The sequence below is a fragment of the Lates calcarifer genome, linkage group LG12 (genome assembly GCF_001640805.2).
Source record: "Lates calcarifer isolate ASB-BC8 linkage group LG12, TLL_Latcal_v3, whole genome shotgun sequence".
Taxonomy (NCBI): Eukaryota; Metazoa; Chordata; class Actinopteri; family Centropomidae; genus Lates; species Lates calcarifer.
The window spans coordinates 9,666,899-9,682,845 of NC_066844.1; the positions used below are offsets into that span (position 1 = coordinate 9,666,899).

Genomic DNA, 15,947 nt, shown 5'->3' on the forward strand with positions numbered 1-15,947 from the left:
TAGGTCTGAATGTGAGTGTGAATGGTTGTTTGTCTGTATGTGTTGGCCCTGCGATGGACCAGGGTGTACCCCACCTCTCGTCCAATGTCAGCTGGAATAGGCTCCACAACCCATAATGGATAAGCGATATAGATAATGAATGAATGAATAATTATTAATCTAATGTGTCTGTGAGTGTACACAACATATAGACACACAACAACCCTACCAATCCACTAGACACCTCGGTACCATTACATAGCGTAACTAGCTGGGCTTTATCCTCCATCTCCCCAGTCATCCACAAAGTCTTGAGTTATATCTCTTGATCATGCCTTTGAGCTGAAGTGAATTATCTTAATTTAGAGTAAGATCCCACTGAACACAGCTGATCAGGTCATAAGCAACCAATGAGCCACTGATTCCAAAGCAGCTGATGAATCATCACTAATAAGAAATCTATCTCATTGTCTGCAAATTCCACTGGGGAGATCTCAGCACAAGGCAAAAGAAGAAGTCCAGAGTAACAGCTTAACAGCTTAAAGGAATCACTGGATCATTTCTGATCATGAGTTTACCAAATTCAAATCATGGGTGTATCCCGTCCAAAATCTCTTATAAGTGTTCAACTGGTGCTGAGATTTGGTGACTGTGAAGGCCATAGCATATGATTCACATTATTTTCATATTCATCAAACCATTCAGTGACCCTTCATGCCCTTCATGGATGGGGACATTATCATCCTGTTTCAGTCAAACATGGTAGTGTGTTGCAATGGGCTGCCAGTGTGGTAGTAACTTCTAGTTAAAGTATTCCTTTACTTAAGTAAAGGTTGAATGAATAAAATACTCAATTAAAAGTTTCAAAACCATAATAAGTAAAAGTGTGTCAATATTAGCCAATTTTACTACAAGAATAAAATGATATAAATCATAGTTAGACACATACACATGACACAAAAAAAATAGCTTACCTTTCAGTGCTGTAGAAGTAACCAGTCAAAGGACAGTATAAGCACCAATTATTTGCTTAAATGTACTTTCTACCACCAGGCATCAATTACAGTTTATATGATGTGTATGTAACTTCTTGCAGAAAGTTAAAATCTAATGAAAGAACAAAGTCTGGTTTTACTCAGTGAGGGAAAGCCAAATACAAATAAGTTGCTTCCCTGTATTTTTGTAATTTAAATAGTGTATCTAATTCTAACACTAGGTGGAGACAAATAGCCATCATTGTTTCTTGCAATTCTACTGTAGGTATTCTTTACATAAAGGCACATGCAAACATATGTAAAGTAGCAGTCCAGCAGTTCCTTTAATGGATATTACCACTGAATGAAATGACTGCATGTGATGTGGAAGGAGTTACTCAGCTAATCTGAGTTTTTTTTATATTTTTATTGCAGCATTTCACATGTATATTTATAGCCACATGGGGGCAACAGAAAGCTTTTAACACAGTGCTAACCACTGAGTGTCTGAAACTACTCAGTGGTTAGCACTGTCACCTCACAGCAAGAGGGTTTGAGCCAAGGGCTTTTCTGTGTTGAGTTTGCATGTTCTCCCTGTGCCTGCATGGTTTCTCTCCAGGTACTCCAGCTTCCTCCCACAGTCCAAAGACATGCAGCTTAGGTTGGTGAGTGTGAATGGTTGTTTGTCTATATGTGTTGGCCCTGCAATAGACTGGCGATCCGTACAGGGTGTACCCCACCTCTCGCCCAATGTCAGCTGGGATAGATTTAAGCACCCCTGCAACCCTTAACAGGTAAGTGCCATAGATAGATGGATGGATGGAAACTACTCATTTATTGTTCTCTGTGTAAAAGACATTCAACTTGATAGTTGAGTAAAATTTTAGACACTATGAAATATGACTCATTGCATTATGGGATATTAAAAGACAGTCCTTTCAGATACTTTGTAGTTTTTGAAGGGTACTTTAGAACAATAAATTCTGACACCAGTGTAAAAGAGCAGTGGGTAAATACATACAGTAAGTAGCGAGTGAGTTTCAGAGATAACAACTGACATATTGACATATCACTGTAAGAGGCAAAAAAAGCTCTGTAGGATTTGAAGAAGTGCAGATTGTGATATAATTCTCCGTCCATTGTTATTATCACATTGTTAATGTGAAAAAATGGATCAGTGCAGCTTTAATCAGCAGCCAGTTCAGGCAACCAAAGCTCTGATAAACCCACTCCACATTACCAGCCCAAAACCAAACATAAGACAAATTTATTCAGGAACTAGACCAAACAAGAACTAAAAGGAGACTGAATATTGGATTTAGATTTAGACATGACTCCCCAGTGTTTAGATATTGTAACTTGAATTGAAGTATTAAGTCAAAAAGGTACTGCACTATTAAGTCTCAATGGAGAGACTGTCAGAAAGGGACTATTCTTGATAGTGTTTAAGTCAGACAAAGGGAAATTATCTTGAAGAAATTAAAGGAGGATGAAGATCAGTAGCCCAAACTCTTCATCAACTGGGAGACATCACAGGTTTACAAATTAGCCAATATAGCATTAAACTTAGCCTACAAGTGTCAAGATGGTTGATGAAAAAGAGCTAACTAAGCAGCTTTCAGCAGTGACAGTGGAAAAGGTTCACTACAGGAATGTGGAGATAGACCTGGGACTTTTCATTCTTTCCCTGTAACTATTTACTTTGCAGTCCGCCGCCTGTGACATCAGAACGGAGACTATATAAATGAATGGAGGTAGGCAGCTTTAATAAATACATCCTCTCCAGAGGAGGAGAAGAAGAAGGGAGTGAGAGTGGACAAGGTGATGAAGATGGACAGAAGAGAAAGCCAGGTGGTTTGTTCTTTGCTGTTTTGTATGATCACACAGGTAAGACCTGCCAAAATAAGATACATATCCTATTTGTAAAATGATAAGGCATGTTATTAAACACAGATGTACTACTTAAACCTTATCACAGAATCTCTGCAGATTTGAACTGTGCTGTGCATGACATGTGAAACCCTGCAGTTTGTAACACCATGACTATGATTATTGGAGGCAGCAATGCAAAGCAAAGAACTTCCATTAATTATCACCATGAAGAAAGGAACACAGCTGTCATGATTTAAGAGTTAGGGAAGGATTTTAAGTCTAGCTTTATCATGATAAACCCTGGCTATATACTTGTTCTGTACTGTAATAATAGATTAACTGTAATTATGTTAATGGAAGATGCCACAATCTTGCAATTCCTTGTGGGGTGTTTGCCAATTATTTGGCATAAATAAAAACTAATAAGAGTCACAGGACTTTGCTATCTCACTGAAAAGTCTTTGTGTTTCTGATTTGTCATTAGTTGTGTAAGTATAACTCCAGATAAGTAAAAGTTTCCACTTCATGAAATGGTTAAATCTAATCAGATTGTTTGGTAATGTCTGTCAGAGGTTGCACATCACTTAGATCTGGACTTTGAAAATGTGACTTAAGAAAATGTGATGTACTGGGGATACACTATCTGATATATCTATATATATGGTATATATATGGTAATTTCATCAAATGAAAGTCACACACAATGATTTTACATACATGGAGCTGTCCCTTGAAAACATTCTGGTGTCTGGCTGTCTTATATTAGGAGCAGACTGATCTCCATTTTCATATTGGAGTTTTCCAATATGCAAATTAACAGTATTAACAGCAGCTGTTATTTTACTCTCACTTTAGGTGTGGTGTCAGCTGTGTGTTGGTCCATGTCAGTGTCCGTCCACTGTGCCGCGCTGCCCTGTTGGCATTCCTTTGGTGTTTGACAGCTGTGGGTGCTGCCAGCTGTGTGCCAGGCAGGAGGGTGAGGCCTGCACCGACCAGCTGCCCTGCGACACACACCGTGGGCTGCAGTGTGATTACAGTGCCAGCTTCCCTGGAGGACCAGGACAGTGTGTTGGTGCGAGCAGAGTACACTCAAAATGAAACAGATTAGTTTGGGTAAAAGCTGTAAATAGCTGCTAAACTACTTCTAATACAACTAATACTGGCAAAACTGCAACTGCTAGATACTATCATAGCAACTGTTTCTGCTTCTCCTGTATTATTATTACAAGTCAGCGAGAGTTTTAGTCAGTTTACCATGTTACAGCTCAAGATCAAGATCAAATATTGTAATCGGGGTGGGGTGGGGGTGTTCCATCTGAAAGACCTTTGAAACAGAAGTGTCTTGGCAGATATTTATCCTGCATAAACACATAGTCTTAGCTCTGTATAGGCTGTTTGCAGTACTACTATTGCTATGACAGCTACTCTATGTTAGCATGCTACTGCTGTAACTGCTACTATTGATAGTACTGGTGATGCCTACGCCTACTACTACTACTACTACTTCTACTAGGCAACTACTGCAAATCAAATCAGAATTGTTTCATATTCTATGTAAATCATTTAAAATATGTTTGGAATCAGGCAAAATCTAATCATTGTGGTTTAAATCTAGTATGAACTCAATACCAAAAGCCAACAGTGAGGATATGTGCCATTAAAGGGACCAGCCTAATGAGTCAATAAACTGTATTCCGTGTTACTGGAGAGGAGCTGCATGTCGTATCTAGAGAGGGAATGCCTCTTCGTGGAAAAACAAGTCAAGGAAATGTCATACAGGTCGTCTACAGCATATGTAAGAGTAAAGGAGCTTTACATTATATCACCATCTGAAAAAAAACTATATTATATATAACTATTCATCCTACAGTAATGAATGGTCTCAAAATGGGAGTTGTTTGTTAAGAAAAAGAAAACTGAAGTGAATCAGCTAAGGCTTTCTACTCATAATACTTGCCAGTTTAAAGTTGGATCAAATTATACACATTGATATAGCCATGTAGCCTCTATAATGATGAACATATGATTTTCATGAAAGCTGTTGAGGTTCCTGCTGAAACAGCAGGTAGAGCTTTAGGATGAATCACTGGTAAAAGTAAAAATCTGTAGGATGTTAGTTTTCACAGAAGTGGACTCCATTTCTGTGCAGATTCAGAAAATGACTCAGTTCTTGTCAAATATCTGTTGTTGCTGCATATATTAGCATCATACAGTACTGACTGGATATCAACAACTCACATCCTTCCAGTAGGTTGTCTGTACATGCTTCATAGGAATTCTTTGAAACATGTACAGACAATTAACCCCATACTTGGCACAGCAGTAATGTAGTAAGCTTATCACTGTACACTCACACAAGCTTCCCGTCTCTCCCCACCTTCCTCTTTTTTGCTGTCAACAGGTCAGAACGAGCTGGGCTGTGAGATAAATGGCAGGCGGCTGGAGGAGGGCCAGGCTTTTCAGCCTTCCTGTGCACAGCTCTGCCACTGCCTGGGAGGAGGTGTGTCCTGTGTACCTCTGTGCAGTGATGATCTGCAGAGACCTACTGATAAGTGCCCCAATCCTCAGCTGGTGCGACTACCAGGGCGCTGCTGCAAAGAGTGGATGTGTCATGACCTGGACAACAGTATTTCCTCAAATCCATCAGCAGGTAATGAGGCTAATGCCCTAAAAGACAAAACAAAGGTTGCTGGACACACATTTCAACATATTAAATAAATATAAATTCAGCCAACATGTAGCTGCAGTCAGTTAGCAGAATGGTTCAGGTTCCTTTTGGGTTGTGTTGAAGCGAGCGGATTTGAAAACTGAAGAGGTATCAGGAAGATCAAACATCTGTGAGAACTATTTTTAGCAAACTAACCTCATCTGAGCAGCAGTTTACAACATTTCAGACTGCACATGTAGTGAGTTTCCTGAACCATGTGCTCCCATCAAAGGCATCCATTTCAAACAACTTTCAGCTCAACGCACACAGTGAATATTTTTCCTCTCTTTCCAGCAGAGCAGGCACGCCAGGGCCGCGAGGGTGGGCTGTCTGGCTTGTCCTTTGGCCCAATCTCCAACTGTATCGAGTGGACCTCAGATTGGAGCCCCTGCTCTCACAGCTGTGGTCCAGGTGTCTCCTCCCGCACCACCATCAGGAAGCGGGCCTGTCTCCTGCAGACTGAGACCAGACTGTGCCAGGTCAGGCCATGCCAGACTCTGCTCACGGGCCTCCAAAGGCTGCAACCGGTCAGTGCAACACATACAATCAACACACATTGCTAAGTCCCAGTGATCAAACACTTGGGAAGTTCCACCCAACAACAATGTATACAATTTACAAATGCTTTATGTGATGTACTGCATTTCTGAGTTGCTACCATGCACCATTTTGGCATCCACATGATTTATCTTGAACTTCGTGGAACTAAAAAAGTCCAGTGTAAAAAAAAATCCAGTGTAAACACAATTCTGTGCAACAGTGTTAGGAAGTTTTAGGCACAAATAAAGTGAAGCCTCAGTTCCTCTGTGGATTCAGGCTGTCTCAGGGTCCTTGGTCTCTTCATGTAATTCCAGACTGACTCTATAATGTTGAGATCAGGGCTCTGTGGAGGTCAGACCATCTACTGCAGGACTCCTTGTTCTTCTCGTCTCTGAGGATAGTTCTTTATAAAGCTGACTGTATATTTGGACTCACTGTGCTGCAGAATTAATCTGGGACAGATCAGACACCTCCCTGATGGTACTGACGAAGGTTAAGAGTAAAACCATCCAAAAGTGCCTAAAATTTTTGCACAGTGCCGTCAACGCTGTAAAATAAATAACTGTCTAAATATTTGCATGAGATATTGTCTATAAGAGAATCACAGGAAAAGCACAGATGGACCTGATACTATTGGTGACATTTACATGTCCCAGTAAACCATACCAGTCAACCAGCATACACATCACAGCAACCCTGAAACTGCAACGATTAATGTCCCTAATTATACCAGTGCATTATTAGCTACTACAACATGAAGAACTGCATTCCAGGCTGACTCACTGGCATGGATGCTGTATGAATGGAATGCAGCAGTCATTAATGTCACTGCACGGCATGTCATTTTACAGATGGAGTGGTAATTGGACCTTCAAGATTTCCCAAAAAATCTTATTATTATTATTTTGTTTTATCTTGGTTTGTTTTGTTTTGTTCAAATACTTTGACAATGAACTTAAGGACATAATCATCAGAAAATATGATTTTCCCATTTCAGGATGTTAAACCAAATACTTTATGAGTTGTTTTTCCTGGCATGCACGCCATTCTTGCAACCCTGTTTCTAACGTGTAGGCAGATGTCTGAAAGGCATGTAAAATTTAATTTCAATTAAACTTCATACTATAATAATACAAGAATTAAACACTCAGTTTCAAATGTATTTTCCTTATTTCCCCATGTTTTGCCACTTTTAGTAGTACTCACAAGACTTCAGAATAGAATATATCAACTTTTTTATATTGGTAACAGGGTTGCACCATTGAAGTTTCCAACATCAGGTAACAATGTTTTTTTTTTTTTTTCTAAAAATAGAAGAATTAAAACGAGAGTCTTGCATTTGCGCTACCCATGCAGCAGAAAGGATGTCACACAGCAACCTCCTGATTTATGAATCTGATTGATAGAATGTTCCATTTGTAAAATAAGGGGATATAGCTGCATGTAAAGTGTTGGATTCCTGAAATATTTTATTGGAAAGATGTTAGGTGGGACAAACCACCTAACAAACAATTATTAAGTTACAGTAATGTCATTCCTCACAATGATATATGATATTTTGTTTTAAATTACATTTAAATGAGTGATGGGGACATAAATCTCCATCCATGGAATGACATAGCTAACTCCTGTTAGCTAAAGCAGCCAAAAGGAAAGACACAGCACTCTCTGTAGTTATGCTCTTCACAGTGTGCCATTTCCCTTGGGAATGTCTATGGAATAGCAGTACAGATTGGCTCATTATGAATTCACCAATCAGCTGACATCACATCTAACTTTTAACTAGTTCCAGGCTATAAAAAATACACCAGTCAGTGTGAGAAGAGTCCACCTTCCGTCAGCAGACATTTTATCCCCAAGAGCTTAATTTAAGAGGTTGTGAAATAAAAAGCAACACAAAAAGTAGAAACTTTATCATTTACTGAGATGTGAAAAAAATTGTCCAGACTAATGCTAACATTACATGTAAATGTGCTAATGATGCGATTAAAAGTTAGCTTGTTTCATGGGTGATACTGTGTTTGTCATTGCGTTACAGTTCCACTTTTCACCCTCAGCTGGACAGAATTCAAAAATAGTACTGGACTAGCATTAACATTAGCCTGTCCACAGACTAATAACATCACTTGCACTTCACAACAAATGCACTACAAGAAACGATATTTGGGACAGACTGGCAACACAATATCCTGTAAAGTTATTATGCAGCTAAAGGAAGTGCTGCCCCTCATTTCTGGGGACCTTAAAGGAAATGACCACATAAGGCCGGCAACAACTATACAGTTACTATAATTTTATAATTATAAATCTCATTGTGTATTTCAGGGTTTTAGAGCATGTGAGAGCAGCTACAGCTCACCTCTTTCCATTCAGCTCGAATACCAGGGCTGCTGGAGCACCAGAGCATACCGTCCCAGGTTCTGTGCCTTGACTTGTCCAGAGGGAACCTGCTGCAGCCCCTCCCACACCAGGACAGTGTGGATGGTTTTCCACTGCCCCCAGGGCAGACTCATACAGCAGCAGGTGATGATGATCGACTCCTGCTCCTGCAGCATCTCTGCCTGTCACCAATCCCTAGTCACAGCCGCCCGGACTGTCCTGCCCTGGCTGTGACGTGCATCCAAGTACAAGACAGATGGGCGAGTCCTGTCTGTGAGGAAACTAGAGGGTGACAATGATTAAACATACGCACATCATGTTGTATTGCACAGTGCAGGAAGTTGAGCTAGTGTGTGTCAAAATTATGTAAATTCTGCAATCAGGAAATGAAACTTGGCCTTCAGCAATAGTGTAGATATAAGTGTCTAGATGTGCAAACACACTTTTTTATGAATGTGCACTCAGGTGCACTCAGGACAAAGTAAAATTTATGCAGTAGTCTTTATCCAGACCTTATTCACATTTTAGCTCCACGGAGAGACAGGATTTTATTGAGGCACAGATCTGGGGAAGGCTACAAACCTTTCTGCTGCATTGAAGGTTCACAACAGCACAGTGGCCTCCATAATTCTTACATGGAGAAAGTTTGGAATGACCAGGACTCTTCCTAGAGCTGGCTTTTTAGGGGAGAAGGGCCTTGGTAAGAAAGGTGACCAAAACCTGATGGTCACTCTGGCTAAGCTCCAGAGATCCTGTGAGGAGATGGGAGAACCTTCCAATATGGACAGCTCTCTCTCTCTCTCTTTCTCTAGAGCTCAGCCAGAGTCACCATCAGGTTCTTTGTTGCCTCTCTTACCAAGGAATGTAATACTGAATGGTCTCAAGCAACGAGTAGGTAGGCACTCCCTAAAGCTGCTGAAATTAACCACACAGTACTAATTAAGTCTGTCACACTGTTGAAGGCAGTGACACTTCCTTTTCTATTGCTGACAGTCAGTTTTGTAGTACATAAAAGCCAAGTAGCCTAGTAGTAGTAGCCTTTGTCTATGACTTTAGAGTGCAAGCGTATGGCCATTTTTCTACAGACAGTACCAGTGCAGACCTGGTGCAAATCAAACTTGCAAAAGTACCAGTAAAAGAAATTATTTTTAGCCAGCACAAGCAAGACTTTATTTTTCTTTTATTCATTAATAAATATCAATGTCAAATTCAGATTTTTGGCTGCACAAAGAGGGATCTTTTGTGACTTAAGTTGGACTTTGGAGCTTTCATATCTTTTGATAGAACAGTACATTTTAAGACACAAGACACACTTTATAGGAGATGAAATGAGCTATTGAGACCACAATCACATTTCTCTTTCATAAGAGGAGTCCGGTTTTCCCTTCAGTGCAGTCAGTGGAGCTAACATCATGCAGCTGTTGGAGGAACTGCAGCCTCAGACCATGCCTCAGACACATGGATTTGCTGTGATGGTTGGTGCTTGCTGCTGCTGCATTCCCCTGCTGATGTGCGGACAGTGGAAGAGCATTTGTGTAAGACCAGCCATCCAAGATAATGATTTAATCTGCTGGTGGGGTGTAAAACTTACAGTGGCATATTCCAGACATCAATCAAAATGTTGAGATTTTAAGATATCTGCACACTCATTTGATAAGAGAAATAGACATGGAGTTAAATGAATCTGGGCCAACTTATTACACAAAACCTGCGTTTCTAATTAAATTCACATTTGCTGCACTTTTTAAGAGAATGTACTACCCAATATTAATTTGCAAATGTTATGATGTTTTGTTTTTGGGTTTTTTTGGTTTTTTGTTGTTGTTTTTAATTTCATAAAGTCCTGATTCTATTTACATAAAATCCTCAGTTGTTAAGAGTAGAAATGGTTTTGTTTAATCAAGAGCACACTGCACTGCAACTGATGAATAAGCGTTTAATAAAAGTGATTTTTATCCGTGTATGGGATAAAGATTTTACCAGAATGCATTAAATGTTGATACACAACCAACCTGGCTGTACAAAGTTATTACAACAGGACGGTGTGTGTGTGTGTGTGTGTGTGTGTGTGTGTGTGTGTGTGTGTGTTTCAAAATGCAAGGCCAAATCCCAACAAAGTAATTTTGTTATTTTGGCAGATATGAATCCATGTATCTATCTATCTATGTATACTGTTCAATTCATACCTTCATGATATTTTAGCAGCTTGGTTGTATCCTTCGAATTTGACGTCATAGCGGATAGCTGCAGCCTGTTCTGTCAAGGCAGATGGGAATGACGCAATTGATTTCACAGGAATAAAACCTTTAATTTGCTGACTGTAAGCGTCTGTTTCCAAGCATGCCTGCACGTCTCCTCCCTTATCACACCAACCTGAGAGCAAGGAAGTGGGCGGGCATTTTCTTGGTTTCATATTCACTTCAGCTGTTTGCAAGGACGCACGAGTAACTCACAGAGGAGATGTTTGGTCTGAACGAGCCGACCACTGGCTGCTGTTTCATTTTCGTGGAAGAGTTCGATTCGAGGCAAGACGAGATTTAACTCAGCTGAAAACTCCAGAGATGTCTGCACTTCACAACTTCACGGACGAAGACTGCAAGAGTATCAACCTGAATTTTACGCACAGCTTCCTACCGCCCGTGTTCGTCACTGTGTTCGTCGTCGGAACGCTGTCCAACATCTGGGGGCTGAGAAGCGTGTGCACCAGTTGGTACAACATCGGAAACATCAACATCTTCATGCTCAACCTCGGGGTGGCTGACCTGCTGTATCTGTTCACCCTGCCGTTTCTCGTGCACTATTACGCGCGCAACAGCTACTGGCAGTTCGGCCAGACTTTCTGCAAGGTGACCCGGTTCTGCTTCAATCTCAACCTCTACGGCAGCATCGGATTCCTCACCTGCATCAGCATCTACAGGTACCTGGGTATCGTACACCCCTTGAAAGTGATGGGGAAAATCACCAACCGACATTCGTTGGCTATAAGCGCCCTGGTCTGGCTTTTGGTTATTATTCAAATCCTCCCCGGACATGTTCTTTGACAAGAATGATGTAAGGTCACCAAATGCGTGTTTCGACACCACCTCTAACAACTTGACCAACAGCTACCTGCCTTACAGCATCAGCTGGACCGTCACAGGCTTTGCCGTACCGCTGGTCATCATTCTGGTCTGTTATGGACACATTGTTGTGGTTCTCGCCAAAAAAGCCGAACGTCAACCCTCTGCTGAAGCAACGGTGTTTGAAACTGGTTGTGATTCTGGTGATACTTTTCTCCGTCTGTTTTATACCCTACCACGTGTTTCGAAATCTTAATCTGAAAACCAGGATTTTGAAACAAAACGGGGTTTGCCACGCCAGTTTCCGTGACATCTACATTGCACATCAGGTTGGCAGATGCCTGGCGTGTCTAAACAGTGCAATAAACCCGTTGATTTATATAGTTGGAAATGATGATTTCCTCATGAAGCTTCATCAGTTCGGCAAGCTAGCCCGGCTGTCTTTGGCCGGTCTGAGAGGGGTAATCGTTTACCGCAAACCTACGGAAGCGGGCCAAGATTCGCCGTCAGAGTTCCGAGGTAGTTCCGACCTGATGAATGGATAAGACGCACCCGAGGTCGCTTGCGCGCGACTGAATCCATGCACCATTTGAACTTTCGCTTTTCGGGCAACGAACAGTAATGATCGATGACTTCCAAGATATTAAGCCTATTATCAAGCCCTGTCAGAAGGTCATCAGGTCATCAAGGTGCTGAGCAGAGAGAAAAGCAAATGTACTGCTTGAAAATATTTTCTAAAGCTGCTGAACATTATTATAAAAGACATAACTTGCTACTCAAAGCTGCAGTTCATAACAATATAATATTGTGCGCTCCAGAGTCCTTTGACTGCCTCTCTGCTGTACAGTTCAGGATAAGTCCAGTTCACGTACTTTGCTTAAGCAATATGTTGCACTACGTTTGCATTGTTCCAGGTGAAGCATTTGATATACTTGGCAATAGTCTGTGTTTTCCATAAGTGAGACTCTGTCCTTAAAGGCATTTGAACGGAGACATTTCTTTCATGTATCTGTCAGTGGCCAGTAAACAGTTTTTACACTGCATATCTGTTTAGAGAAAACAGACATGGGTTTAATGAGAGGAAGTGTAAGTGCAGGGATCTACAGTCTGAGGAGGTGATGGAAAAAATGTCAAAACTGCAGTAAAAGTATAAATAACACTGTAAAAAAGAAGCAAGAAAAAAGCCTAGTATTATGTTTTACTTAAATAAAAGTACAGAAATGTACTCAAGTGTCACAACTTAAGGTTTTTTTTCTACTTACATTCATATGACTCTCAAGGTCTTTTAAAATTATAGCTATGGGTAGATTTTGCCAATTTTTAGGAAAACTAAAACAATTTAAAGACTAATAAATATTTGGCTTAGGAAATACATTTTTACTGTACTGCACTGTGCTGTGCAAACACTCATATGTTTACATTCTTATCACTCATGCAATACCATCTGATTGGTCCCCAAAAAAAGCCATCCAAAACAATCATAAACAGATGGTTATCCTTCTGGAAGTTTCTCCCATCTTCACACAGGATCTCTGGAGCTCAGCCAGATTGAGAATCAGCTTCTTGGTTACCTCTCTTACCCCTCTCCCTTGTTTGCTCAGTTTGCAAGAGACCTGGTTGTTTCAAACTTCTCCTATTTAAGAATTATGGAGGCCACTGTGCTCTTAGGAACCTTCAATGCAGCAGCAAGTGTTTTTTGTAACCTTCCTCAGATCTGTGCCTCACTGCAATCCTGTCTCTGAACACTGCCGACAGTTTGTTTAATGTAATGACTTGGTTTATGCTCTGGTATCGCTGTTAGCTGTGAGACCTCATAGACAGGTGTGTGCCTTTCAAAAATAATGTCCAAACAATTGAATGTACCACAGGCGACTTCAACTTCAATTGAGGTGTACAAACATCTCAGAGATGATAAAGAGAAATGGAAGAAGCAAGAAGAAGAAGAAGAAGAAGAAGAAGAAGCAAATTTCAAGCACCATAGCAAAGACTCTGAACACTTATGTTTGTGATATTTAAGTTTTTGCTTTTCAATAGATTTGCAAAAATTCTAGAATTCTGATTTGGCTGTGTTATTATGAGGTATTAAGTATCGTCTGATTGGGGGTGGGGGGGGGGGGGTGGGGGGGGGCAGTACTGTGTGTGTGTATGTGTGTGTGTGTGTGTGTGTGTTTCTAGTTGACTACCAGGGCATGTGCATAAATGATGAATGATAAAACAGAACCATACAATTTTCCCACATACAATTAACTGGCCCACTGCAAATAGAGCCTGCCTTTTTTGTGATTAATAATTTCCATAAGTATACAACTGAGCATTGGGGAAATCATGAGAACATGATCTATTATTCTGATTGGAGGTGCAGATGCAGGTCTGCAGAGGAGGATGTTGACTTCTGTGGTTGCTTAACCACAAGACATTTATCTACTTTAAACTAAAGTCACAGACTACTGAGAGAATTCCTGTAACCTGAAGCTGCTCTCTGTGCTTGTCTTTATGAACAATCTTTGTACCTCAGTAAGGTGCAGTTTGTCAGTAAAATATGTGATTGAGTCCATGTTTAAAAATTCAGCCTGCGATTACAGTGTTACTTCACCACATTAATCAATTAATCAATCAATTTCCTGCTGGTATTTACATGTATATGTAGTGAAGTATTTTTTGTGAATACTGGGTACTCATGGGGGTACAGTAGTGAGAAACAAAACTAGAGTTTTGGGGGAAAGGTAACAGGTATGAAAAAATGAATACATAGTCCCTATGTTCTTCTGCAACCCCTCCATCTGAGTTTCAGAGATTTTCCTAAAGCCCCATATATCATTTCCTTTAAAGTGACCCATTGTTATTCCCTTGTCTTCCCCCTTTGTACATACATGTTAATGCCAAGGAGCTGGTATTTTATTGGTCCCTGATTGATAAAAACAAAATCGTACTGTAAATCACAGACTGTATCATAAAAGTTATTTCGAATATTCTGAAAAATTTTGCAAAAAGTTCAGCTATCATACACAGTGTTCCAGGAAAGGGTGGACCAAACTCAAACATGCAGGCGTAGCACTTAACTTGTATGTAAAGGTTTTTAATCAGCACCTGTAGAATTATATTTTGTAACAGTTATTGAAAGTGAACATTTATGTGGGTATTTCCAGACTGCTCTGATATATTGTATCATTTCTAGCAAAGATATGATGTCATCCATTGTCATGGGTTTTTTGGAAGTGCAACATTAAACCAAAGCATCCTGTCCTCTGTTCTAAGGAGGCAGCACAATGAAGCAGGAATTCAAGGCCAAGGGTATGGAGCTGATTGAGGTCTATGCCCTGTGAGGACTTATTAGATATTTGACCTGCTTTGTCGCTAACAGCCAACACAAGTTCCAGGCCTGTTATAATAATGACTCTGGCTCTGGTTTGACTCTGGCTCAAAAACAAAAACCATGACTGTGCTATAAACAGGAAGATATAATACAGTAAGAATATACTTTCTCTGTCCAACATTCCCCTGGCCCATTGAAGTATACACAAAAGTCATAAGTGGTCCTTAGTTGGGCTGAAGGCAGAAAGATAAGAATTCATGAAGTACTTCTTGATTTTGCACAGATGTCACATGCACAGCCCTTTTCCCACCAAATTATTGTGGTAACAGTAATAGTCTACAGGATGTCATGTAATGATGCGTGCAAAATGGCAAAAATACAGGAACTTAATCCTAGATGTATGAAGTGTCATTCTTCCTTTATGTTTGCGAAATCGTTTTCCTGTGGTTGCACACTGTCTCAGGCCCTAATAAACACTTCTCACTCCATCATTCTGATCCAGTCACACTGAATATTGTTGTTCAACAGTCTCAAAGCCAAAGGGTGACATAACACAGCTCATTCCATCCATGTCCAATGTGTATTTGTGGTTTCTGATCAGGATCCCAACACAAACGAGTGTTGTTTCTACAGATGCATAAATATTAACATCTCACAATTTTCCCTCCCACTCATTCTCTGATTCTGTAAACACAGTCTGGTAAGAAAAACAGAGTGGCCTGATGAATGTGTATTAGCATTTAGAAGAAACACCAGGACCAGCTACAGGCAGAGACCATGCAGTAACCCCAGTCTGTCAAAACACAGTTTTGGAAAATCAAAGATATTGCTCTTTTAACCTTACTGCATATTGCTGTTGCAACTTTTCTTTGTTGCCTTTTGGAAGTTTAAAATATGTCAAATTCAGACTGATTGGTTTCACTTTATTGATTTATATAACAAATCTGAGATGTAGGCAATAACTGACAAGTCTGGAATCAGGTTTTGCCAGAAAAGAATACTGGACAGTTTGGTGAAGTTCATTCATGACAGATGACAAAATTTGTCATGAAGGATGTATGGGGTCAAGACAAGTTCGAGGTCATTTTCCTTGGGAGGGGAGTGTCACAATTCTGCACACGTCA

The 15,947-nt window shown here is 40.3% G+C and overlaps 1 protein-coding gene and 1 pseudogene across 1 annotated transcript; both read left to right on the forward strand.

The window, feature by feature from the left end:
- Window positions 1-4,562: 4,562 nt before the first annotated feature.
- Window positions 4,563-10,458, forward strand: LOC108877459 (CCN family member 1-like). The gene is made up of 4 exons (XM_051074606.1): window positions 4,563-4,620; window positions 5,185-5,475; window positions 5,827-6,059; window positions 8,398-10,458. Exons 1-4 carry the CDS (start codon window positions 4,563-4,565, stop codon window positions 8,683-8,685), a joined length of 870 nt encoding a protein of 289 aa, XP_050930563.1. The 3' UTR covers window positions 8,686-10,458.
- A 313-nt stretch (window positions 10,459-10,771) lies between these two features.
- Window positions 10,772-12,749, forward strand: LOC108877456 (P2Y purinoceptor 1-like; annotated as a pseudogene).
- Window positions 12,750-15,947: the final 3,198 nt, after the last annotated feature.

Coding starts and splice junctions, on each gene's coding strand:
- LOC108877459 (XM_051074606.1), top strand. CDS start 4,563: ATGCCTCTTCGTGGAAAAACAAGTCAAGGAAATGTCATACAGGTCGTC. Junction 4,621..5,184: donor ACAGGTCGTCTACAGCATAT/GTAAGAGTAAAG, acceptor CACTCACACAAG/CTTCCCGTCTCTCCCCACCT. Junction 6,060..8,397: donor GCCTCCAAAGGCTGCAACCG/GTCAGTGCAACA, acceptor TGTGTATTTCAG/GGTTTTAGAGCATGTGAGAG.